This window comes from Anopheles coluzzii, chromosome 3 (genome assembly GCF_943734685.1).
Source record: "Anopheles coluzzii chromosome 3, AcolN3, whole genome shotgun sequence".
NCBI classification, from domain to species: Eukaryota; Metazoa; Arthropoda; class Insecta; order Diptera; family Culicidae; genus Anopheles; species Anopheles coluzzii.
In genome coordinates, this window is record NC_064671.1 from 72,630,326 (window position 1) to 72,658,261 (window position 27,936).

The 27,936-nt window shown below is 44.7% G+C and overlaps 1 protein-coding gene across 5 annotated transcripts; it reads left to right on the forward strand.

Moving 5' to 3' along the window:
• The first annotated feature begins 228 nt into the window (after positions 1–228).
• Positions 229–27,408, forward strand: LOC120958289 (protein Teyrha-meyrha-like). 5 transcript variants are annotated; one of them, XM_040380972.2, is made up of 9 exons: positions 229–1,011; positions 2,241–2,471; positions 2,570–2,774; positions 24,578–24,804; positions 24,948–25,139; positions 25,251–26,110; positions 26,186–26,393; positions 26,481–26,555; positions 26,637–27,408. In XM_040380972.2, the coding sequence occupies exons 1-9, from the start codon at positions 892–894 to the stop codon at positions 26,706–26,708; spliced, it is 2,190 nt and encodes a 729-aa protein (XP_040236906.2). In that variant the 5' UTR covers positions 229–891; the 3' UTR covers positions 26,709–27,408. The 5 variants fall into 5 exon arrangements, 4 of the variants coding, with proteins under 4 accessions (XP_040236906.2, XP_040236907.2, XP_040236908.2 ...); XM_040380973.2 differs by having other exon boundaries at positions 2,585–2,774; XM_040380974.2 differs by having other exon boundaries at positions 230–1,011; positions 25,281–26,110.
• Positions 27,409–27,936: the final 528 nt, after the last annotated feature.

The following is a 27,936-nucleotide window of genomic DNA, read 5'->3' on the forward strand; positions in this document are numbered from 1 at the left end:
TGATTATCTTCTTTAAACACGCTTACACATTCGTCTTATCTTGTATTGAATCATGTGTTTATTCTCTTCCTTCACAATAAAGATGTCCACAAAACGTTGCCCAATGTTTTGATTAGCAGCATGTAAATGTTCGATATCTTCATCGTACTCCCGTGCCGACCGTACACCGTGCGCTAGACAGAGACGTTCGTGGCGTTTGCTCCGTTCGTCCAATCGCAACGCCCCGTTGCGTGCCGCATGCGCTACGAAAAAATGGTTCCAACCCAACGTGTCCAGCCAATGCGCACCCAGTCTCCCAAAGCGGCACCGCAGCATCTGCGTCGACAAGGCGCAGCTTCAGTTCACTGCAAGTATCTGCCGCGACAGGACGTGGCCGAATCGTTGCGCTCTCGTCCGTGCGTGTGTGTCGTTCGTATGTCGTGAGTGTCGTGTGATTCCGCGAGTGATTTTGTCCCGTTGGCATTAGTTCACAGTGCCACTCCGTGTGGTGTGTATCCCGTTGAAGGAAAATACGTGTAAATCTAAGGTGGTGAAGTGTTTTAGTGAGGAAAACAGAACGTCCAGTCCGGGGTCAAAACAAACAGTGAAGTTAAGTTATTTGCAGGTAAAACTAGTTTCAAAGCTCCGAAAAAAGTTTGCACAAAAAAGTGTCACCAGAACGGTTCGGTGTCATCTGTTTCCTCGTGACGTATCAACTGCACGTGATAAACATCCGAAATTCAAAAGTGTCGTGTTCGAGTGGTTGGTGAGCAAATCATCACACAAACCGTGTCTTCTAACCAATGATTAAAATTGTGTGTGTGTGAACGTGTATCGTAAACATTACAGTACTTCAGTGTAATAAATGTCTCGTGATAATTGCGCCCCTTTACCGAAGCGCACCGAAACCGTATGATGGATAATCCGAGCTATGGATCCGCTCACATGTCCTCGCCAGCGCTGGTAGTTTTCTCGCAAGCAACGAATGGATTAAGTGACGCCCTGCGCATACAACGACCCTTTCACTCTCAAGTATGTTCTTGGGTGCTGTTGGTACCCCAATTGTCCTTTTATGTGGTCTATTTATGTGAAAATGTTACTTAAAATACGCAAATAGTTTCATTTATACATTGTCACGAAAGCGTGCACCACACTCATAAGGACAATTAACAAATTCGACAAGGCGACAAGCAATGTTTTAAATATTAAAATGGAGTTTTTACTCATGTCTTTTCTTTGTTTTCGGAAAACCCAAAATTTCGCAATATTACCCCAGAAACTTACCCAAATTACCCAAAGCTTACCCAAAACCAATGAACGATTTGTAATGTGGCAATAATAATTAGTATTGGATATACTAATCATGATATTTTATTGGAGTGTTGAGGTTCTAACACAAATTAAAATTGAAAATCAGCATTACATTATTCAAATAAGCTTAAAATTAGATTTTTTGTTTCATTTACGTCTCGTAAACTGCCTAAAATAAGCAGTTATCATGTAAATAAAACCAGTCAAAAACGTTTAGACAAACGCAAGAAGGTCACGTTTAAAATTAAATCAACAAGCTTATAGAAGACATTTAAAAGCTCCAACAATTAGATGAAACAAACAAACAACTTTTCTTAATACAGTTAAAATAGTACAAATCTTTTATCTTAGATTTATGTTGTTTTTTTTCATTTATCAATGTCATGTTTCCGTCTGTTTTGGTGTATTCATCCTTCATTTTTTTATTTTTTGGTTAGGTCGATAAATTAACCTAAATATTGAGTCATTTAAACTGTTTATGGAAAATGTATAGTTTTCGTTACTTAAGTCCTGAATTAATATTACAATATTATTAGAATTGAAATTGAATTTAAATTTTCTACGCGACCTTTTCTCCGGTAATCTCACACAAACCACCATGACAAAACTTAAAAATTATTAAGAAATACATGTAAACAGTATAATTACCCAAACTACAATAACAGTAGAGCAAAAACACTGTATGAAAACAATAGCTATTGCAAAGATTATTTGCACATTTTATGTACATTCAAAGCTCGAATGTCATGAGTAACGTGCTGACATATTTAATAAATTCTAAACCCTTTTTCCAAAACATCCCTTCTACTAACATCACTATGATATTTTATTCTTATTCCATAATATCCGTGATGTATTTATGAAACCATCCGGGCTATAAACAATCCTCTCCACTTCTAACCCGTATTTGTTCGTTTTTTCCCCCGATTCTTGCCCCCGAATCAACGCAGCTGCCCGACGCCAAGGACCTGCACCATCTTTCACTGATGAGCGGCTACGGGGCGCACCTTCTGCACGGCTTCCAGCCCCACTTTCTGCACCCGCTCAATCCGGCCGTCTCGACCGCGAGCGGCACCAGCCCGTTCAGCGGTGGCGGTGCGTTCGTGAAACCGTTCCCGTCCAACCTGCCCCTCCCGTCGGCGTTTGCGCCCCCGAAATGTCTGGGGTTCGGCATTGATCAAGTAAGTGTCCGTAGTGCCGCAGCAATGCCGTCGGTGTCGCCGGGCGCGGGAACTCGCGCCCGATCCGGCCACACAGACCCGCCACTAAATGATCATAGAACATTTTCTCCAAGGGTTTACTGTTCGGTTCGTCCGGCTCGGGTTCCGAATCCTTCCGGACGGACTCGTCCAGCCCGGCCTGTACGTCACTGTCGCCGCCCGCCAAGGATGAATCGCTAGAGGGCCAAACCAGCGAGGACGGCGACCGCGAGCGGGACCGCATCTGCACCCCGGAACGGAGCCCGGAAACGCCCGGATTTCGACGTAAGTATTCCACTCCCTCCGTTCTTTGGCCATTCCATCTCCGGGACGTGTCTCACACGAATCGGAACCAGTCAGGGCAGGATCAAAGCCCCTCTGAGGTGAAAATTAGTTTTTATTATCATCACCGAAGCGTGCCGACATTCAACCGGACTCGGTTAGCACATTTCCTACTGCTCCAGACGCTTCGAAGCGTACGCTTCGCCGTACCACACGCACACAAACATGTCGGAAGTGTAACACGATCGGTTTTACTGCGTCCTCCCTTTTTACCCGTGCGTCCTAAATTTTGACCGCCAAAGGAGCGGGAGCGGGGCTGGTGTAAAGACATTTTTCAAACTCAAATTACAAGCCGCACTTAACAGCGCTTTTAAAACTGTTTTTGGGATTGTTTATGGGATGAGGCGTTGCGTTCAGGAAGGAACAGGCTTTAACACTTTCTTTGTAACCATTAAGCACAGCTCAACACTTTCTGTGGTGATGATGGAAATTGTTGCGGCTGAATCAATTTCTAATGTTCAACATTCATTATTGTAACAATTTGCATAGTTAGTTAAACATAATTCAAAGATACATGTTCTTTTCAACCCCGAAACCAACCCGAAGACAACATTCTGTTCTCAGTTTTACACCTTTTCCTCCCAACCACCGATTAGCGGAACATGTCAACGCTATCGTTGTCCTAATACGCACTAATTGGCCATGATTTGTTACCCAACCCGACGACCCTTCGGTGACCCTTGTGCTGTCCTCGACCCGAGCCACTTAACTTCGACATCGTGCCGTGTTTGTTTTGGATACTTTGCCATGGAAAACAATACCTCATAATAACCTTTTCATCGTTACACCCGGCGCAATCCGATACGCAGACTAACACCCACCCCGGCGTTGGCGTGAAGGCGAGCTATGAGAGCGGAAATTTTCCAAGGAATTTTCACTTCCCACCCTACGCATCCTCTGCCCTGCCCTGCATAATCTGGAATTGTTTAACGTGATCTTTCCATCTTCTCCTTCACTTGCGTGTACATAATTAAGCCGAGCGTAGCCGTAAACGACACACCCGACACAGATCGGCTGGCTGTGTCCCGTGCGATCGGCTGTGATGAGCCAGCTATTTTTGGCCCAGCTCGGAGCAGAAAGCTGGTTATGGTAATCAAAACACACAACACGAGTGGACCGTCGTGCACTTGAAGGTTGGCACAACTTCATCGTGTAAACAAGGCTCCCAAAAACCAAGGAGCTCCTTGGTACGAAGAAAGCAAAACCATCAAGCAAAGGGGAAAATGCCGTCCGCTCGCGTGCTTCGCATTTCCAAACCTTTCCGGGGGCACAATATGGTACCATTTGTCTTTAAAAACACGCGTAACAATTAAATAATCGGCGGGTGATCTATTTGTGGGTTGGCGTTTTTATGGCCCTTTTTCCCTGAACCCGCTGGCCTCCAGGGCGTGTGTTTGTGTGTGTACCCTTTGAGCACTAACACGGTCTTGCACTAGCCTAGTTGAGTTATGTGTTACACACCGGGTGTGTTAAGATGGCGATGGTGAAAATTCGTACGAACCACTTGGAACTGTTTAACCACACACTCTGTCTTGCCTTGTGGTTCCCCGAAGATGGACGGGTTGCAGGCTCGGGTCGCCGTCTTCCGGTTCCGCGGGCGGGGAAGGAGTGCGGGCGTTGCGGACACAACTTCTTCACCGCAAACCACAAATCGTCCGGGTGACCATAAATTTTCCAAACAAATTCCGGGATAGTTGAGCGAATGTTTTCTGCTTTCCCCGGTTTTCGGGGCTCCTTCCCCCGTCGAGGGGGTTAAATCTTAAAAATCCATTAGGTGAGTTATGTTAATCCAAACAGCTATTTTTCAGGCCACTTTAAGACACGAGACGCGCGACGAAATTGGGTTCCATTGTGTTGAGCTAAGGGTGTTGGGCAGGATGTTTGTGGCGTATAGTACGATGAGCAGCTTCGTTTTTGATGGACACTGTTGTACAGCTGGGAAAAGACTTAAACTTTTCGAGAACATTAATTACTTAAAGGATTTTTTCCGATTGTTGTCATGGTTTACAAGAATTTGATTTAAAAATGATAACTGTTAGTTGATTTTTATTAAACTCTCATTTTTTACATATTCCTGGAATCTTTTTATCCAGATTCAAGATATTTGCGTAACCTTTTGAACAACATTATGGATACTATATACATTAATTGTGCTTCACAAAGTTGATAATGCATTAATAAATCTATTTTATTAGACTTGTAATTGCTTCATGTTGGAGTGCACAGTTGACGTATTTAAATAACGCGCCGGCTCTTACAAGGCTTATCGGGATGGATTCTCATCCGTCCCGACATCTTGTAGCAAATAATTGGTTAACAAACAGAAGTCTAATCTTAACACTTAATGCAAGAGTTTTTAATGAATTTTGCATTCAATCAATCACATCGACTGAACGAACGACTGACTATATTTCACTCAACATCACAATCACTGCACGCAACTTCACTCATAGTGTTTGTGATTTTGAGAGAATCACTTGAGAATAATGATAGTAGGTTTGATTTAATAGCCGTGTATAATAATCATGTTAACGCTCTAATAATTTGTATCGTTATTTTTTTATCAAGAACGAGTTGTCTTCCTGTGATAAAGACATTCATAAGTCAGTGTTCGATTTTGGGTGTAGACAGTTAATATTTCGAATATGAATTCAAATAAGAAAACACATATGAATTAGAAGGAACTAAACCATAAGATATAGACAAAACTACTTGACTAATTTGGGCTGCATAAAGTGAACTGCTTGAACTACACGAATGAACTTTGCAATGAATTTGGTAATGAACTATGGGACAAACGAATACATAGTTGCAAACAGCCCGGCGATTAAAGTGCACTCTTCTTATCAAATTTATACTAAGCTAATATCACAATTCAGCACTTTAGTGAATATATTTCACATTCAGAAACCCTGTGCCAAACAACGGACTATATGGTTCTTTTTATTGCTCTTTTGATTGGTTGCAAAAAAATGTATGATTACTGATCAAGACTGACTGCGTAGCATTTTACTTTGACTAAAATTAAACCAAATCACCAGTTTATGCTTCACCCGTTACATGTAGCAAACCGATAAATTCCTACATATTACGACGAAATGCCAATAAATTGGTTTTTGGCTTTGTGCACTCAATCCAAATACTCTCCCCCAACCAAAGCCAACTTTTTGTAAAGGCAGACAATTTGCTAACACTGCTTCACCGTAACCGCCTCATCGGCTACCAAATTATCCACAACACTCTTCCCAAACCGAACCGACCGAGCTTCAGAATTCAATCGTCACCTCTCTAGTCACTGTCTAACCCCCGTCCACTGCGACAATAAAATGCTAACTTCAACAAACAGCACTGCCACTTCAGTACGAGTGCCACCCTCGCTCTCGTACACCCCTGGAAAATAAACACCACCCAAGGGAGAGTTCCACTTTCTGCCCGCAACCACATCCGACGGGATCGCAAATATCAATCGAATTTACGCTTCACTCACTCACCGTTCGCCTTCGAACCTCCGGCAACTTACCACCGCGTGCAAGGAATTTTGGCAAATTGGTGTGAAAATCAGTGTCCCATCCGTTCGCATCTCTACTACTCCCATGGAATTGTATCTCAGTGTGTGTGTGTGTGTGTGTGTGTGTGAGAGGAAATTTGACAAAATTACAAATTCATCCCACTCCCAACAGTCAACGTGCCCAGGCAAAGTGGTTGCTTACACCCTTGCCCTTGCCAGGGAACTTCCCGTAACGAGATTACATTGCCTCGTTTGCCGAAACCACCTGCGCCTCCCCGCACGGGAGTCCGCAAACCCGGCTCGAAATTAGATCGCAGAAGTGCAGAACTGTGCGCGCTACGGAGAGTACATTTCCTCCAGCGCAACCGCGCGCTCGCTCGCGCTCGATTTCCTGCAATCAAACACATTTTGCGCGTCCACGTCACGTCGCGCGATGGAACCTATGTGGACCGGCTGATGGAGCGAAAGAACGCCTCGGTAACAGACAACCGGTTCCGGACGGCAACTGGCAGTTGTACGAGGCAGGCTCGGTTAGAGCGTTTTGCGAGCTTCTCCCGCAGTGAAGCGATTCGATCACACTTACGCCACGCCGTTATCTCTACGGGTGATTATGATACGATTATGATAGCAATAAATCGGACTCCCGGTACCCATCAAAACTGCGAGGTACGCCGAGTTGAGACATATTATCGTGCACCGGTAATTTGCCTAAGGGAAGCCACGATGCGAAAAACAGTTGACGTGGCACAGAATCTTGCTGCAGTGGTGTCGCCATGGGAATGGTCAGTCCCCCGAGTGAGTGGTTCAGGCTGCTGCACCCAGCTCTCGGTACCAGCTGTAATTGGTACTTGTTTTAATGGTAACAAATTAATTGCTGATTAAATTAGAAATTATTTCCCAACCTTTTCCCCGCCGGGTTGGCCTTGCAAGGAAGGACAGATTGATGCACGCATCGGAATGGATTGTCCCATTTAGGGCCTTTCGGCATCGTTAGTTCTGGTATGCTGGCTTCTAAATACGTGCGTTATGATGCGCACGCTGTAATGAGACGTGAAATCGTATGACCATACTGCATGAGCTGGTGCGCATTATTTTTCTAATTTAATTTATCCCAACGCAACCGTTTGTTCTGACGTTTGGTATTGTTTGGTATGCATGAAAACATTGATGAGATACGTCAACCCGCCAGCCAAGCTTATTAAAATAAGCAATCAGTTTTCTTTTACAAACAATCGTGTGTTTCTCAGAGCCCAAACACACAAAAACATTGCGGCACGGGTTTTGTTCCCAAAAGCAGCCGTTTGGAAAACAAAAGATCACAGAAGAAAATGAGACAAACCCCAGCCGGAATAAACACTTACCGGTCGCTGGAAAACAAAGTGCATTTTCCTTTGTGTAACCTAAACACGATCACTTACCCGCTGGACGCAAAGATGCTCGGGCATGTAAACATGTAAACACGTTTAGCTACCGGGGCCAAAGAGCTCGGTAGCGCCATATGGTTGCAGCTGGAAAACTCTTCCCCGGAACGATACACGACAGTAAACGGTGTAAACACTTTTTCGAATCCGCACATCGGACGGAGATTGTATGTGATGCTACGGCGCGCGTTAGTCTATGAAACGGTGTACTATGATAAACTTACTTGCAGCACTGTACGCAATTGGTCTTTGTGAGAGTGCTTATTACACTTAAAATAGAAATGGGAAGTACGGAGCGCTGATCTGGCGCGTCTTACCAAATGGATTGTGTTTCGGCAGGTTCATAAACCTTGCCGTTCTTTCGCTAAAGAAGTTCATTTTCGGTGCAGCAACGGCTTGATCGCGACGTCTGACAGCGATAAAACCCTCCATGTGGAGTTGGCAAACTTTTATTAGATGTTGAGAGAAGAGCTAATTGAAAAGATGAATTACAATTATTACCCACTTTCACATGGCAGAAAACTCGGCAGTAGAATATATTTGCTTTTTCTTTTCGTCTTAAGGACTTATTCATGCAGTACTAATGGAATGAGTACATTTCATCTTGTTAATTTTGAACAATTTGAGAGCATGGGAAAGTTTGTCCAGTTGACTGCAAATTGTTTAGTTGAGTGCAGAACTTCCAAATTTGAGCATCTTCCTCTCAAACGCGGCTAAGAGGGTTTCGTCAGATTTTGACCGTGTCCATGTCTCAATATATGAGTACCGGTACTATATAGGTACTATGTAGTCCCAGCTTCGTCCGTCGCGACAAGTTCTTAGAGGTGAACTGATTTTTCAGGCTGTAGAATGACCGATTGGCAGCCAGCATTCTTGAGCGCAACTCAGCTTCCATGCTATTGTCGTTGCTGACCTTTGACCCAAGATAGGTGAATTCTGGGACGACTTCAAAAGTGCGTTCACCTATCTGTACATCACGCCTACGTAAATTCTGATTATTTATTGGTAGGCCCGCTGATGTTGCCACCATCAGTTTGGTCTTTGCCTCGTTTATCTGCAATCCGAGTTTATCTGCTACATAGGAGAACCGCAGACCAATGATGTCTATATCATCAGCGTATGCCAGGATCTGGGTTGACTTATAGAAGATGGTTCCCGTAGTCTCCACCCTCGAGTCGCGGATGGCCCTCTCTAGCGCCAAGTTAAATAGAAGATAGGCAAGCCCATCCCCCTGGCGCAGACCCTTGGTGGTAGCAAAAGGTCCTGCGAGTTTTCCATCCACCCTCACCTGGCAAGTGACGTTGATCATAGTAATTCTAACTAACCTTATCAGTTTGGCCGGGACATCTGCGGATGTTACAGACAAAAAATGTGTATTACATGCCAAAGTAAAGTGTATTGCTATTTAATCAACAATAACCAGAAAGCCAGTTCCTACTACAAACCAACGAAGAGATTTGAACTCATGGAAAGTAGAATTCTGAACTAAGAACTTGACACCGCGTCAAGAGGAGAGTTTTTAATTCATAAGAATTGAATTTGAACTAATTCAATAATTCAATAATTCAGACTAATGACCATCTTGTTTAATGCTCATTACCAGTATATTCCAGCTTTAAAACAGTCATTTTACCATTAAGATGGAATTACTCTAACATTAAGTGAAAATTTTCGCTTTATTTGCCTCTAGGCAACAATTTTCATACCGCAGACACCTACCTTTGAAACGATTGTAGCATTATAAATCGGTTAAGCTTGTAAGTTCTTGTGTAGCTCTTTGTTTCGTGCACTATCATGTATAGACTCAAGATAACACAAAGCGCATTGTGAACGACAAACCATTCCAAGAGCTCTCACTGTCAGTCCACATCTTACAGTACGCTACCTACAATGCAACCATCCACCGAGTGCGATAGCAAATAGAGCATCCTTTTCAACACTTCCATCCACTATTGCGAATGCCCTTCACCGTCTAATGTGCTGTTTGAATTGCTCTTGCTTTATATGTTTTTATCTAGCACCTTTAAACATCTGTGCCTTCCGCTCGTCATCCTGTGCCTTTGCGAAACGCATCAAACCAACCTATCATCATTATGCTGCTAAATTTCCTTTCCACCTCGCTGCCTGCGCAGCATTGCCCTCCGACTAAGCAAAGACTCTCGTGTGCCATACCGAAACCATCCAACTTTCAAGAGCCCTTGAATCATAATTCACTTCAACAAGAGCCTGCCGCAATGACTTTGGGAAGAGATGCACACACACACACACAAGCTGGCCCCGAAAGTGGCCTCGTAAAATCAAAGTCAATTTCCAACTAGCCTTAACCGCTCCTCGGCAAACCGACACGGGGCGGTCCTCGTGCACCGCTTGGAACCGGGGCAACCGAATGGCGTTACTGCTGCAGCGAACGCTGCCAACTCTTGAAAGTCATCGTTATTTATTGAAAGCTGTAACCTCAAACGGAATCGGGCATGCCGTGCCACGGGGGATAATGAGTGTCGGCACGGCCTCATCCTGTGCCGTAGCGAATCCAGTGCACATACACAGAGAGCAAACAGCAACAAAAACATCGGCAACAACAGCAAAGAAAGAAAAAAAACCCCATTCCAACCCAAAAGGACGAAACAATTCAAAGTGACATGATGCTCAATTCATTTGTTTGATCCTGCTACCGTTCGGGGTACCGTGGTTGGTTGGTTTGCCTGGGCCCGTGTCGTGTGCTCCCTCTTCATAAGAATGGATGAAACGAAACTGTGCCTCGGCCGTGCCGCTCTCGTCCCCTGCCCAGCCTCGATTGCTCTTTTCGCTCGCTTTCGGGAAGGTGGGAACCGTTTGGCCGGCTTGTGGGACCCGGCCCCGGTCCGATTCAAATGTATCGAGTGAGTTTTAACAATGTCCTAATTGACAAATTACAAGGGGTTGACACCGTTTGTTCGAATCGCAGCAAACGGCACGGTCCGGGGGTTTCCCCGCTTTCTCCTTGTCTTTCCCCTTGCCACACAAACAGCCACCACACACAATGAAGCGAATGCGCGCGTTTCACCCCGGCTACCAACGCGGGCCAGTCAGTACTTCACTTTTATGCGGTTTTCCAATTTCAATTAGCACATAACGTCGCATCATAAATAATAAAAATGCGCTCTTTTTGATGCTGCAAGCGGCGGCGCATCGTCGGGCGGCCTTTGTTGCTTGTTTTTGGAGTGTTTCGTTGCGTAAGGCGGGGAATAAATTGTTACTCTTCGCACGCGTGATTGTGTGTGTGCGCGTTGCATCCCAAAACGGTGAAGCGTAACGGGGTTGAATTTTATTTACCGTTACCGTGGCAGTGAGATGGTAATATTCATTTACAGGGGATTGTAATATTTCGTTTAAAGATCATCCATTCCATGGATTTGATTAATGCATTCTCGCTCGCGTAGTGTTTTCGCTGCAGTTACCGACACGCCGTCGGTCCGGGTTCGAACGCTGACTCTAAAATCACTATCCAATACACACACACTCACACCAACTGATCAAAGCACCCGAAAGCGCCCAGCCAGGAAGTGCGGTACAGGTCCGAACCACGGCCTAATGGAAAGCCACACTGGATACTTTTTAATATTTTTATTTACTTTTACGATACCGGAATATGGTTTCCTTTTACAGACCCTTTTACCGGCTTGCCGCGTCCATCCAGCTGGCCGGCGGCAGATCTTCTGACCGGCAGCGACGTTTTATGATAAGCCTTGATGATGCGCGCGATGATGCACCGGCACCCGGTTTCTATTGCCCGACCGTTCACTTGGCACACAAAGGCTCATACAATGTTGCCGGCCCGGCCTGCCGTTATTATGATCGAAGGTTAAGCTTTTTCTTGGGGCTTTAACAACAAATACACACACACGCCCTGAGCAGTAAAAAGCACAAAATGAACTTTTATTCCCATGTCCCATGACAGTGGGGCAGCATTCTGCGCGTGGGTGAAAGTCGAAAGGGTGGTTTATTATCTTATCCAGCACAATGTATGCACTTCATTACGCCGTGCCGATCGGGACTTTCTTTGCGGCTTTTGAAGCGAAATTACATTCATTTAGCCCATTAACGACACGCCAACAGTCCATTGGTGGGAATTAGCGGCAGAATTTGCGCACGTACGAAGAAGGTTAGATTTATGGACTGGAATATAAATATATGATTTATCGCTGTTTGATATTCTGGCCGAGCAGCAGTGTTCAAGAATGTATGGTTAATAATATGCTACGAGTGATGCCATGTTTATGTTGCTTAATCGGATTATTTTTAACTTTAGAAGACAACAATTTAAGGAGAGGCGAAGAAACATGAGCTCATCATAGGATGTAATGTAAATGCTTTAAACAACTAAAGCAAAGAGACAAATGAAAATGAACATTTTTTTTCATTTCGAGCATGTATCATGCGCAACAACTGTCATGTCATGGCCGACCAATAATCGGCTCCAATATACATCAGAAATTTTCAATACAGCTTAGAACAATGCCTTAAAAAAGATAAAATGAACGAAATTGCTTAAAAATATTGTTGATATTTATAAATCCTTTGGTACTAATAGGCATATTGGCAAGGTTTTTGGTGCTTGAACTTTTTGATGCAGCTTTAAATATACTTGGACCTTACGTTTTTATCTATTGTTGAGAATTGGGTAAGAGATATTACTGAAAGATAGTAAACAAAACCAATTTATGATTTTGTGCCTCAATCTGTATGTTGACAGCTTGGATGCTCCAATATTAAGATCACATTGATACTCGTAATTCTAATTGCGTTTTGTGTCACAAATCCTACCAAGTTTGCTTAACCAAGTACCAAGTACTATAAGTACCACTTCTTCAGCTTAAAATACGATTAATTTATTCAATAATTGAAGATCTTCTCCCATTCCGGGAGGCTTCATAAGCCTCCAAATACAAAACTGATCGCAACTGATTCGGTGCTACTATGCGCCAAGCGGCTCCGCCACCAGCATCCGATTATGATGTCTCTTGCAAGAAGGCCTCGAGAAATTAATCCTTCGATGCCGAAAAACCGTTCAAAAGATGAAAGCGACAAGACCCAATCAAGGCCCCCTCGAATAAAAAAAGCCCTCATCCCACGGGGTGAGAGATCTTCCCACCCGGGTGATTAAACGTTCCGGGGCGATGATGGGGAGCTTTGTGCAAAGAAGAAAAAAAAAAGAGACGAGAGGCTGCAAAATCCTTCAGTAGTTAATCTCCGAATGACAGCCAGCGGACAGCCACAGTGTGTAATCGGTGTGTATCGGTGTGTTTTCGGCGTATGACGCAGAGAAACCTAACCGACTCCCTCCTACCCCGGGACCAAACCAGCTAGATTGTGAACGTTTCGCTCGCTGGTTTCTTCTTTTTATTTTGCGCAAAAACCCAACAGCAAGAGCGTTCTCGGGCCGCCGCTGATTAAAATCTTCAAATTTAATCAACTTCAACCGTCTATCCGTCCGGCCCGGCGGCTTTTCAGCCAAGTGTGAAGTGCGGTTTCCCAGTCAATCCGATCTGCCAGCCCGCCATAAATGGGGTGTATATGCATCCGTGCGTGTGTGTCTCTCTCTGGATACTTCACACTTTGCCACATTTTTTAAAACGCATCGAAAACAGCAAAGGCAAAACAATTTTCGATGCCTTGCATCAACCGCCAATTATACAGTGTTGACTTTCAATGTTGACCCATGCAAAGATGGGTGTTTCTTTTTTGTTTTGGTTTTAATCTTTTTAGCAACTGCAGCAACAACCCCTCGTTTGGAGCAAATCGGGACATCACGTCACTAACTAAATTATGCGCTCCAGTTGCGCCAGTTTTGGTATTTAACGGTGGATGACTGTGAACAATCTAGCCCTATATATCCCTAGGTACCCCGACATCTGCCCCGAATAATTAGGACGACACTTTCGGGACACTCGGCCTACCCATCCCGAGTCACCCTATTTGTCGCCCGTGTCACCCCTCGCCCCTCGGTGAGAAGCTTCCTTCTCTTGCCCCACGCACAACTGCAATGGTGCGCAATGGGTACCATTTGTGGCCATTTTTATAATCTTTTACAAAACCTTCAAAATTATTTTAATTTATCGAATCCATCAACCAGAACCACGCGTAAGCCCTAGCGAACCACGGCGATAAGCAGCCCCAGGGGTGAGAAGGTGTGAACGCGATCCCGAAGCAGGGAATGTGAAATCAGATCGCTTCCTTCTTTTTCGCTTCCCTTTGTAATGCTGCCAACACCCAACCCATACCGCCGGCGCCCGTTGACAGCTTCGCCCCACCGACACGTTAGCTTGGGCGATTTATTTGTCGGTAATCCTTAAAACCAACAAAACGGCTGCGGGAAAAGCGGGGAACGGACGAAGACAAGATAGCAATAAAAAAGTCAACAACGAGGACGCCTGTTTTTCCCCCTCCGATGGAAGCTGTTTCCTCTCTAACTCGACGTGCTTTGTGCAAAAAAAAAACAACGTTCCGCAAATAAAAGGACTTTCAGGGACGAGCGCGCGCGCGAGAGCGGCTGAAAGGAAGGACGAGACTTCTCAACTTTTCAATAGCCGAGGAGCTCATACAAAGAGCGACCGGATAAAGGAAGGCAGTCCCGGCAAAGTGGCAAATCTGGAGGACTGTCATGATTGTGTGTTCGCTGTCTTTTTTTTTTTTTTTGGTCTTCCTTCTTTGCCTTCCTTTGCTACCTTTTCTGTGCGTATTTATTCTTGCGAGGAAGTTCCACTTTGCTCCTGTCGGCACAAGCGCTCTCTGACAGGACAAGGAGAACAAAATAGAACATACCGACCAAACCAAAGGCATAACATAAAAGCGAAACCAGAGGTGCCCATCATTTGTCGTGCGTAAGCAGCGGGTCGCTACTGAAAGAGGGCGAAACACACACACAGCCGTAATGGGATAAGCAGGGCCAGTATCGTTTTTGGACAGTGAACACTTTCCGCCCGTTTGTCCTCCGCCCTCTACGCCCCGAGAAACCGATCCGACACATCTGGGCCGCAACAAAACAATTTGTAATATTTTAGAAAAATAATATAATCTGGTATTTATCATTGACTACGACGGCGAAGATCCGAAGGGTGGTGCAGTACCGCTGCAGCCATAGTTCCGGGGACGGTGTTGGCTTTTCATCACCCCTGCAGCAGGGGTAATTTCCCCATCCACCAACCGAACAGTTCGTTTGGACGGGGGTTTTGCGGGATAAGCAGTTGTTAAGCCGGTAGGTGTGGCGCCTTTACCACACACTTATTGATGGCGAAGGGACCCAGTACTGCACGCCGCCTAGTGCTAGCACTTGCGTAAAGCATTTCCAGGCTGGGTTTGGGTGGGTCGAGCATGGGATGATTAAAACAGTATCAATCGGCATGTTAAACGGGTAGTTAAAGTAAATGGTTTCAGTGTAATCCGTCCGTACCGAATAACACATGCTAGCGCGGGTACATGCATCATGAAGGCCGGAAATCATTAGGGAGTGATTGGTAGATCGATATCGAATATGATTCCAATTTTTTGTAAATTGTTTCTAATTGTAAGAAGTTTCCCTACTGTATTAAGGTAACAACATTTATTTGTTTTGTAGCTTTAATTGACTAACTATTTTATTCAATGGAAGATTATGCCTTAAACAATTTTAACTCAATTTAACTCAAAGAATGATCTTAGAACTTTATTTTGATATTGAAACAACGAAACCTAGTTTACAGATAAGGCTTCTCGAAAACAATCTCATCAATTTTTGAAGCATTTTATTTCAACTTAATCCTTTTCAAATCCTCCGTATCAAAACCGCCTCTTACATCGAATATGAATTTGTACACTAATTGCCACCGATTCCGGGTCGATTTCAGTGCAGGCTCAAGCTGTACAGCCAAGTGTAGCGCAAAAAGCTACTACGGCCTCTCGACCCCAAAACATTTTAGTGCGCTGGCATTGAAAAACTGCACCTGCCCCCCATGCACCGGAAAAATGATCGATTATGTCTGCGAAATCGGCCCCACGCCCGTCCCCCAACGTCAAAGGCGCGCGCGCGCGATTAGCGCCCGTCAATGGATAATTTAGCAAACGCATAAAGGTCGGTGATTGCGGCCAGACACAGCCTGTTCTAGTGTCGAGTTGCAGTTGCACCTACACCATATGCACCGACAGCTCGCTAATCGGATGCTGCCTTCTGCTACTGATCCACTGGCACCTTCCTCCAGCACCGAGGCTTGTTGATGCTGATGATAATGATGACGATGATGACGTAGACGACGACAGCGTTGGCAGCAAACCGTGCACCGTCGCTCGCCGTACGTACAGCACAACGTCACACGGCACCAAACCGTGAGATGCATTTGAATTGAATGCAATTTTTGTGTCGACTGCATCGTCACGCGTTCTACCGGAAGGGAAGAGGAGGGGGGAACACTGCTGAAGCGCATCTCCGAATATGGTTAGACAGTGTCATGCAGCGGACATTTGCAACGGGGGCTGCAGTTGTTTATGAACCAGCGGAACGCGTATAAATGGCTTCTAAATGCTAATCTAACGCTCCCTGTGTTCTACACCCCCGGGAAGGTTGAAGTCGATTGGCGAAAGTCTCCTTTTAAGTGGCTAAGAAGGTTTGTTGCCATCCAGCTAATCAATTGTACAGTTTCTCGGACGTTAAATGTGCATCGTGAAGTATCGCACATGGTCCTCTCACTTTTAATTTCACATCTCAAAAGCCAAACATTTACAATAAATCTCATAAGACACTGTTCTGGTACTGCCATAGGTTCTTCTTGTTAGGACGATTGCAAAACTCATCACCTAACTAATGACACAAAAACGAATCGTTTTGAAATTCTCCATCAGGATGGCAGGAGTACACTGGCAGCAGCAGCAGCAGCAGTCCGCAGTAAAGTTGACAGCTATGATCGATGGCCAGAACCTTTGAATGTCATCATCAGTTGATGCGTTTTGCGAACATCCGCCAACATTTCCCGAACACGGTCATCCAGTTCGCTCATCCTCTCTCTCTCTATCTCTCTCCCTTGGGTCACAACAATGAGTAATTTCCGTCGGGCTTCAGTTTGGCCACAACTGGTGTCACCACCTTCTGGGCATTTTCCCCCTCTCGGAGGCAACACGGGAGCAAACGAGTTAAACCTAACATTGATCTAAACCTCCTTTACTGCCGTCCCATCGTCCGCCGTTGTCCGGAAAAACCGTTCGCTCATAACCCCTCTACCACCACCTCAGGCAGATGGAAATCACGTAGGGAAAAATTTTATAACAATTTAAAATTCGTCCATACGTGAACGAAATATTTTATCATTATTAGCGTTGTCCGTAGCGGTTTGCAATTTTTAGCGTGCGGGACGCGCCGTGTGACATTTCTATTAGCCAATTCGGCGACCAGAGTGTCCGGCGAGAAATGCTGTGATTGTGTTGGTAGGAGCAACCCCCAACAACTTCAACTCTTTTCAAACTGGGCGCTTTTTTTGTTGTTGTGTTGATGCGTTTCTTCTGACTGTTTCCTTTTGCACAATCGTTTGCAATCCGGGCCACACTCTCGGGCGTATGATTCATGCCGACGATGCTTTTTCCTCATATTTGGAGGTGCCTCGTTTCATCGTTATGCGGTTCGGTCAGGATAGCTGTCGACGGCAGTGGTGTTTTTCTTGCCCCATACAGCATGTACATTCGTTGTTGGCTGTGCTATACGAGTGTGTGATGCTGTGCGGTGCTGTGCGGTGTGAACATAACTTCACCCGTCCCGCGGCATCATCATGATGCGGGCGACAAAAACTGCAACAGCAGTTATTGGAGCAGATAACACAGAGAACACGAAAAAAAGGGAAACTCAAACATACACTCACACACACACACACTGCATGCCACATTAGGTCTTTGCAGGGGAGCAGCAAAAGGGCAGAATTATTATTGAACGTGTACCGGGCACCAAAAACGAGCGACAGAGCGCGAAAACAACGCTGGACACAATGTGAAATGAAAATGTCACTACATAAGTGGAAACAAGTGTGGAACCTGATGGTGTCTGCCGGATGGTTGTTTAACGTGACGGGTGCGTACAGAGAAGTGGTGGCATTTTTTTGTGTTGTAGTTCTATCTCTTCGCGCGTCCATGCCGCGGCACCGAATACCACCGCTTGCGTGTCCTCGCGTTGACATTCCGCACGACGCTTGGAAGCAAAACAATCAACGGAATCGGTTCGAAGTCACCTTCACGATCTCACTCACTCGTTCGGTTGGTTGGCACCCCGTTCCGATCCGAGTTGTTGCCTGTAGTGGCCGATTGTGCAACCGTAATTACAACCGTGATCGTGTGCTGCGCATGGTACAAGTTGGAAACGCATTACTGACAGTGCACAGGGCCCGTTTTTGTTTCCAATATGATTCATTGCATTGATGAAGTTGTTAGCGTTCGGTCAGCATTCCACTGTTCACTCGGTGACACACAGGTAAGTGGTAGTAAGACCTCAAGCAAACAGTGTCAGTCAAGCGACCTAACGAAAGGAAACTGTCGAGTGAGTCGAGCTACTTGGAATCTATAGACACACCGATGTGTTTCTTGTTATCTTGCAGATACTGAATTTATTCAGAATCATTTTCATCGAAATTTAGCTAAGTTATTGTAGGTTGCTTGGTCTCAATATAAGCATATATAATCTCTGGAATTCCGTAAATTTGAAGATATCCCATAAGAGTTTAATAATCTTTGTGCGTCAGTTCTGCCCTATCGATTTATGTACCTTACATAGTCTATAATCACTAATTTAAATACATTCATGTAGGATCTTCAAGACCCCGATGGATTAATAAATAAACATATTAGGTCTTATATTTAACAAAACCCTAAAGATCTGATACATAGGATATTAGGTCAGATCTTAAAAAAGGCTCAAATGTTCCTTGAACATCATTGAATATACAACTAAAGTCAAACCAACTGAGCATCCAAAATCATTGTGATACTCTTAAACGGCCTTTAGTTAGAACATGAACTGCTTCGGCCATAGCTGCGAGAACCTTTTACAAACCACTTGATTTTAAACCTTAAACATCTAATTTTGTCGTCTTGGCTTAAGACCGCTTTGTAGGGTACTCCTCGTAGACGCACATCGGAGACTCACATCTTTATTCTTGCGTTGATTCTTGACAAAGCATTATAATAACGATGCTCAAAATAGCTTAGTCGTCTGACCAAAACATCCTTACAAACACTGACTGACTCTTCTGATCAATGAAAAAGGATAGCTGGAGAATATTCGAATTGTTGAAGATTGACTTTCGACATGAAAACTAGTGAAGGATTTTCAGAGGATTATCTTCATAAAAAATCATAAAACCAGGAACAAACAAGTTCTTCACTTACCAAATTCAAATTGTTTCGTACGATTTATGTTTTAGTTCGTACATCCTGACATTAACACATCGAAAATATTAGATCGAGATACAATTTTAGTAACAAAGAAACTTATTACAAAGAATACGCACATCAAGTGCACATGCACAAGAAATTCCCAATTCTTCAGAATTTCCTAACTGTTACTGCAACAATTCAATTTGCTCAGATTCATCATTTCATTAGTTACACATTTCAGCTCATCCAACCATTCTAATATAAATAAAACCATCAAATCATATCTCATAAATATGTTGACGACAGTGTGCACGATCCGGAAATAAGAAAACCCGTTTCAATTAACCTACACCATCGATGCGAACCGCTTAATGCTCACTGACACGTCACGTCGGGTACCATTATATACGATACGCGACTCAACTTCAATTCCAGCGCACTAAAACTAATTTAATAATGAAGAAATCATTTCCTCGCGCCACAAAAAGGCGCTCACTCCCCATCAAATGACCTCCGGGGAAGGACAGGGACGATCATTGCGCTAGAAGACGCATCGGCTCCAGCTTGCAAGCAGGGGTGATTTGTGATACAGTACTGGACGGATACAGTTGTGCTCGTTGCACTGTTTTGTGCAGTATCACTTTGTTGTCGCTTTCGCAACCCACACCAATAATCGGTGGGGTTGATTTATTCGTACGCTGCTTAATTGGATCAGCAACCAAGTGCGGCCATCGAAAGGACACAACCGATTCTTGCCACTATCATTATTAGCTACGGTACGAATGTGCGGACGACCATTCCAGCGGTAAGGATGAAGTTTTAACCTTTTTAAGATCCCCGTGACGACTGTCATCAACGAGCGACAACTGCTACACACAAAAAACCATCGCTGGACACTTGCACACTTGCGTGTGTGTGTGTGTGTGTGTGTAGAGATTATATGACAATCGATCGAGTGCGCATTCGATCGATCGCAAAATCGAACGTCCAAGGCACACATTCGAGGACAGTTTAAATGGTAGCCCATTCTCCCAACCTAAACCCCGCCACCAAGAGTGAGTTAATTGAACGCAAGCAACCTTCCCGTTAAGGTTTTCCTCGAGCTGCAAGCGAGTGGTGCGCAATTTTGCCCCCTCAGAACAGTCCCCAAACTGATAAATTCCTTGTCCGATTCCTGAACGGCAGCGGCCTCTACACTACCTACCAGTCCTGTACTTTGGCTTTCCCAAAGGTGCCGTCGGGGTTCAACAAAAAATGCTCACTTTTTTGTTTGTTCACTCTCCTCCAAGCGCTTTTCCACACTATCATAATACGATAAATACGTAGCATAAATAAATAAATTACTACCGGTAATAATCTGCGCTAATTTATTGGTGGCAATTATTCTTGACTTCACCGTGCGCCGTCGCCGGCCCGGAGCGCTTGTCATCGGTGCCATTAATTTAGAGCCTGCCTGCGCTCCCGTACCAGGCGACGCAGAATCGGGCCGCAGAAAATCGGTGCAGCACACAAAAGCTGCAAAGCTCTACCGCAAACAGTTAAAGTCGATTTATTAACATAAAGGGGAAAAAGCTGTACGTACGGGTGCTCTAATTACAAACGGAGCCCCGGGAGGAAATACACGGAGCGGTGCTGCACTCGATTCTGAGCTCCCTTTCTCGATGTCCAACTGCATGCTACTTGCGCTGAGGGCCGGCGTGTTACGACGCCTTACTTACACGGACAGTTAGCCCCTTATGAGGTACACACGTCCTTCATCCTTCAGTCTGTACGGTTTGATCGGATAATTGACGGTGAACGGTATGGGTTGAGTTAGTGCTAGTGAGTTTGATTTAGTGACAGCTGTTACCACATACGGCACCAGTGGTGATGGTGGTGGTCGTGATTGTTGTTTGCGTCTGCTAGTTACAAGTCTCTATCGGAAGATTAGGATGTGTCGTTTTAGTTTGGGTTCTGTTTGGGTGAAAATTTAGCTAAATTCCGTAAAACAGGCTGACGCTTAGTCAACTAGATATACTTTAAAGGGATAAACATTTTTTCGTATAGACCCAAACTCCAACTATGTTGTGTATTATTTCAATTTTTAATACCTATCTCACTTGTTGTAATAATTTTCAACCAAACAAAGCCCCACAAAGATCATTAAAATCATTTTGCCGTGTCATAATTCAAAGATATTACTGTTGCGTCCTCCGTTCGTCCAGCATATCGTATCATTTAACACGATATTTATTATCTCACATTTTTCACACCTCGTAAACAGTTGCTCCCAAACAGTTGCAAACTTCCTTCCCGAGGTAGATACAAAAAAAAACCGCAATAATATTTCCATCCCACAAAAGCTACTAAAAAAAACAGCACCCCTTCAACCCTTTAATATCTTCCGGCCTCAAAACGTTTGCTTCCGTTTGTGTTGTTGTGTGTGTGAAAACATTCAAGAAGCAGAAGATGTACGAGAATCAAGAAAAAAACAGGATCTCACCCCCTTCAACCCTTCGGACGGTGATGGGGGAAAGTGTCTGCTTTATTACTTTCACCCTGCTGGGCAGCCACCGTACACTTTCAACCCCATGGGCTAGTAGTGGTAGTAATCCTCGCACGCACAATTTCCCGCACCATCTTCAGCGGGACGTGCGGCTCAAGTGCCTGTTGGGTCGGTCATTTCGGGGTTCGGCCAATCGTGACGAACTGTGACCGACCCAGCACAGCACGAAAAACTCACACTTCCAAACAACACTTCAAACTTTGGGACAAACTCGACGCAGCATAAAAAAAAGGAGAAAATCCCATTTAACGCTTAACGCATCACTTTTATTCAATTTCTACACCAGCACCCGCACGCTGTTTGCACAAACTGCCAATACACCGCAGTTCACGGTGTTGTCCACTAAGGGCAAGTGGAAATTGCGGAAGTTGGACGTGATGCGCCAATGATCAGCATGATATCGTTTTTTTTTTTTGCAGTGATGCTCTCAAAATCTTCAAAAAAGTATTGTATCTACTTACCTACAGCCCGAGGGGATGGTGTTAAGATACACGTTATAGAGGAGAGCAAAAAAGCGGAATCCTGCGCTTATTTCTTCACTAAATCCAAAAAGGCTATAGCGAGCAAGAAAAAAAAAGTGTCCCTAATCCGTAAAAAGACACCGCGTCTCAAGATGGTGCACTTTTGGCTTAACATCGGAGCGAACGCCTTGACGCTTGGTTTCAATTTTAATATCCTTTCGCGCGCGCCCCCAGGAAGAGGAGTGAAATTGGGTGACAGCATTTCACTGCGGCGACCGTGACGGACACTGTGGAGCGAGCCTTGGTTTTTTTTTCGTTGTTGTCGGGAAATGGAAATCAAAAGTGAAATTAATGCGAAAAAAAATCCCAAAACATGTTTAAATTCAATCACAGCAAAGCATGAAGGGTGAAGAAGTCGTTGGCGACCGGAAGAAGCTAAAATGAACAATAAAGCGAGTTGAGACAGAATTTGATTAAGTGTACCGAAATTGAAACGCAAGGATTTTGTTGCCTTGCTTTAATGCCTTTGATCTTTTTATATTAAATCAATAAAAATGATCTACTTTGTATCAGTAGCTTGTAACACCACGGGTTGTGTAACATTTCCAAGCACCATATTGACAACGGACAACTGTCACATGCTCAATATTCAATCACTCTCGAACACTCCCAAATCACGGCCACTGTCCATTATTACAACTGACCATAGATTTCAATTAAAAGTTAATCATCTCTTTTTAATTTTCCCACTGTCCCGGGCCGCAGCATGCAATCCTTGCTTGTTTTTTTTTTGTGGCTCTTAACATGCCTACCGGGTGCCGGGGTGGATCAAAAAATCATAAACACTCACCAACCAAGGGGACATACAAAACGCGCGGACACAAATCGCACCCAATTTACTGCTGACCGACCGCAAACGCCGCTCACAGGAAGTCGCACAGGATAGGCGCGCACGCTTTCCGGTTTCGGACTTCATCGTGGTACAGTGCCGCGTACAGTGCGTGGGACCCCCCTCGGGGTGACATGTTTTCTGTGGTCGATTTTTCCATTTCCTAAAAACCACCCTTCACCTATCCCCATGTGCTGTAGTCGCAGTCGGGCGCAGTGTTTCTGTCACCGATGCTAATGAGAAATCCTTTTTCGGGCCGGAAACCACCCCTACGCACGGGTGCATGGCTGCTGGGTGCAGGAGTGCTAAATACTGTTGGAATGATACTGTCACTTGCGTATGCCGTACACCCAACAAAAAAAAATCCCTCCAATGTTGCAGTACTTCTCTACAGGATTTCATTTATTCAAATTAAGGTGTCGTAAACTTACGGCTTCTACCTTTTTCACACCACAATACCACAAATTACTAGTTTCGGTTACAACAAGTGTCTTTTTGTTGTCCATTCCACTTGAACCACTTGTAAGTGGACGCATTTCCAAAGGAAAAACCACTCGAACCACTTCACATTTGCCCATTCGCCTGTGTACAGAGTCACATGCAGGACACAGTTTTGGCAGACAACAAAAAATGACAACCTCGTACTGAGTTGAGTTTTTGAGGACACACTAACATACCTGTCAGCTGTGTAAAGATGGAACACTTTACCAAGACTTGCCATTCTCCGTTCGGTAATCTAGCGTCGGAAAAACTATCATCCTACATCCCACAAGATGACACGTTCTAGTTCACTGCCAGTGATATCAACTCCGTACCGGATGGACATCATTCAAGGTACAGGGACATGGGACTGGAAAAAACGGCATCATTTGCCTCTCGGCTATGCTGCCAGCTGTTGGGAAGATTTCCATTTTCTGCAACATTACACACCATTACAGCCTTACGGTCGTTTATGGATTTTAGAAGGGATGGAACTGTTCGAGCAAACTGGAATTGCAGTCGAAATTCCATTACGAATGCAGCAAAATTGTTACAGCAATGAGTAGGAGATTGCATTACACTATCATATTGCTGGCATGATTGCAGTGCAGCGATACCGCATACGAATTCCAGTTTTGCTTTCGGGGATTGCATTGGTTGGATGTTGTTAAGGCAAGGAAAGAGAAGTAATCGTTTAACTGAAGCATCGTTTAGATGTCAGTTGAGAAGACTTTTCACATTTTCGATAAATATATCTTAATCGATATAGAGTTTAAAATGTGACCATGAACAGGAAGTTAATGTAAAACGCTATTTCTTAAATTTGAACTCTGAAGAATCACCAAAATTCAGAGTATTAAGTGAGCATCATCATCATAGGGAAATTTGTCAGCTGAAATTACAATATTGTTTACCAATTGATATAATGTACAACCAAAATGAAATATATCTCAATGTTAGAAGCTTTAAGATTCACATTATTAACCTAAAACGTTCACATTCATTCAAATAACTCAATAAAAACCTAACCTTTACACTAACAATTTCTTTCCCATCATTCCATCTCTCATCCCCGACGCAGGAATCGGTCCACCGAAGAAACCGTTCGTCGGCACACCGCCACCGAACGCGTGCCCCATCTGCGGCATCCAGCTCTCACCAACTGACCTGGAGACCCACTTCTCGGCGGAACTGTCGCGGCTTACCAAGATGACGACGCACGCGGAGCGTCTCGAGCTGCGGCGTACGCTGAGCGTCGACCTCCACACGGTGCAAAACAATCTGCAGGGCCGAACGAGCCGCTGGGAGGTACGGCAAAGCAAATGTTGTTGCTACCTTTTTCTACCAATCTGATGGGATTTTAAATTGCATTTGCCCTTGATTTGATATGTTGTTTTTTTTTTATTTACACCATTTCATTCCATTTCTCCGTTTTTTTTATTCCTCACTAGACGTTCAAAAATATTCGCAACAAGCGCCAGGATCGGCTACGGGGCAAGCTGCGGAAGCGAAAGTTTGACGGCGAGGATGGGTTCGGGCTGCAGCTGACAAACATCAACTGCCAATCGTGCCCGGTGTGCCACGGGCGCTTGCAGCGAACGCAGGAAGAGATTGCGCAGCACATTGAGGAATGCGTGCGAAAGGTTTGTTGCCCGATTTTGTTAATCTTAACCCTGTATAAAGTCCTTGAAGAAGATTTCCTCTGTGCTTGCATCCTTCAATTTAATGCCCATTCCTAACCACGTCTCACCTAGACTTTTACTGCTCTCTACCCTATTCTCAAGCAACAGCATCAGCACCAGCATCAGCAGTCGCAACAGCAGCAGCAACAGCAACAACAGCCACAACAACAACAAACACCACCGTCCCTGCACACATCGCATCCCCTGCATCCACACCACCCTCACCATCATCATCTTCAGCAGCAACAGCAGCAGCAGCAACAAACGTCGCAAGCTTCACAACCCGCCAATCAGCCGTCACCGCAGGACGAGGACGAAACGGTCGACGTGGAAAGCTACGGCGATGAGACGTCCAACGGTGCGATCAACATGTCGTCGAACGTGATTCATCACACCAGCGCCGCGGCCAGCATGCTCCATCATCCCGGAAACACGACCAGCATTAGTAACCACAACAACAACAACATTATCAAACCCGACACCCCGGCCATGACGAAGCTGGAGGAGAGTGCGATCAGCTCGCTCAGCTCGATCGTACCCCACTGGGACAGGAAGGCACGCCTGACGCTACCGCTTAACTGCAAACCGGGAGCAGGAGATGAGACACGCCCCTGGACGACGGTGGTAAAGCCCCGACTGCTGGGCTCGTTCGAGGGTGGTCCCGGGGCCATGTCGCAACCTCCCGGAGTGCCCAACACGGTAGCGGATCATTCGATCACACGCGTCACACCGACGAGCAGCGATCAGCGCATCGACGTGGACTACGACCAGGAGCACGACCACAGTCAGGACATGGTGACCGACAACGATGAGGAGGTGATCGTCGACAACACGGACGACGAGGATTGCATGAAGCGACCCCGGCCGGCCCCACACACCCAGCTCAATGGACATGGACCGCCGGGAGTTAATGGACTCGGAGATAAGAACAGGTAAGTCGGCTGGAAATAACTCGGAAATTTCTTTCAATTAAAACCTCAAAACTTCTTGAATTCGACAACGTCCAGCACCGAGGAAGCAACGTCCTCCGTGGAGATCGATTCGGCCACCGATTCTATGGCATCGCGCACTGCCGGTACGACACCGAACTCGGACTCGTACGTCAGCACCTCGGAGTCGGCCGAACCGTCCTCGAAGGCGCAGGTCCTGGAAGAGCTTAAAGCCCGGATACGGGAACTGGAGGGTTCACCGCACTACAAGTGTTTCATATGTAAGGTTAGCTTGGCGCAACCGCTCTTTCAAACTGGCAGTGTCTTTTCTAACGAAACTTCTCCTTGTTTTGTTTTCTGTTTCTTTCTTCAGGAAAAATGTAAAACATTAATCATATCGAAAATCTGTGGCCACTATCTCTGTGAGGAGTGTTGGATAACGGAATCGGTAGGTCTAAACCCACAGCACGTCTAATCTGTTCCTTGCTTTAACTCCTTTTTTCGACCACCTTTTTATCTTCCGCTACAGGAATCGTCCAAATCTTGCCCCCGCTGCAAGATCATCACCGCGAATTCTGATTTTAGAAAAATTCATGCTTAAAAACTGCGCTAGTAGAACATTTTTCTTTTATTTATCTAGATAACACATGTTAGTGTATTTATTGACGCTATTATTATTATTATTATTATTATTATTCTTGTACATCGCGCAATCGAACTGCATGACATCGTCATGTCGGCTGTCCAGGCCAAATCCAGGTCCCAGGCGCCAGCCACTGGAATGCTATCACAATCGAACAAGCAAAGAACTAGACATGCTAGCGTAAACACACACACACAGGACGGTCACAGGTCACTTCACTCCTTTGTAAAACCAAGACGGTGCCGAGTTGATAAGCAGTTGTTGTTAGAGAGCATCGCTCCGTTAAACACATTAACGTCCAACGCGAGTAAAGGAACATATTACGAAGCATGTGCAATAGATGTTGTCCCCAAGTCCCTGATAAAAAAAATAAGAAAAGAAAACCCACAACGAAGCGGTCACCCTTTGCGCTCTGTACAATCTGTCCCGAGTCTCCCTCCCGAATGTGATGTCTTTTTCCCGAGGTGCGAGAATGAGCGGAAACGGCGATAAGATTCATGCGAGTTTGCCGTGGTATGAAATCGGTGCGAACTGTGCTTGCACGCAATATGTGTGTGCGTGTGTTTGTGTGTGTGTCGACGTTACTTCCTTTAACTCGAATCGTTGTTATAGAAAACAATAAAAAAATGAAACACCCTTATCTGCTTTTCCCATTAAACTTTTTGTGTGTGTGTTTTTTTTAAATTGTGGAAAAATATTGTGGAAATAAAAGTCGAAAGTGTCAAATATTGAAAGAAAATCTTGGGTTTGACTCCCGGTTGGTAAGTAATTTCAAGGAAAAAGCTTTCATATTTTGTATACATTATATGTAAATATATGGTTCCAGTGAGATTCAAACCTTCGACGACGTCTCTGACAGTCCAAGTGTTATGCACGACACCATGAAGTCGCTGTCATGTTGGCTGGTTAAACGTCTTTTTAACTGATTGACACGATTAACTAGTCACTGTAATTGATCATCAGCAACATGGCAGTTGATAAAAGTAGGGCAATTTATTAAATGGCATAAAAGTTGCAAGTTTCAGTTAATTGAAATAAAATGAAACGAAAAATACGGAAAAAGATATGTAGTAGTACTAAACTGAAAGTAGCTAACTAAGTCAACTTTTCTGTGAAAGTTATTTTATCAAACGTAGGTGACACATATATAGCAAAAATAACTAACATTTGTGATTTATTGTAAAAA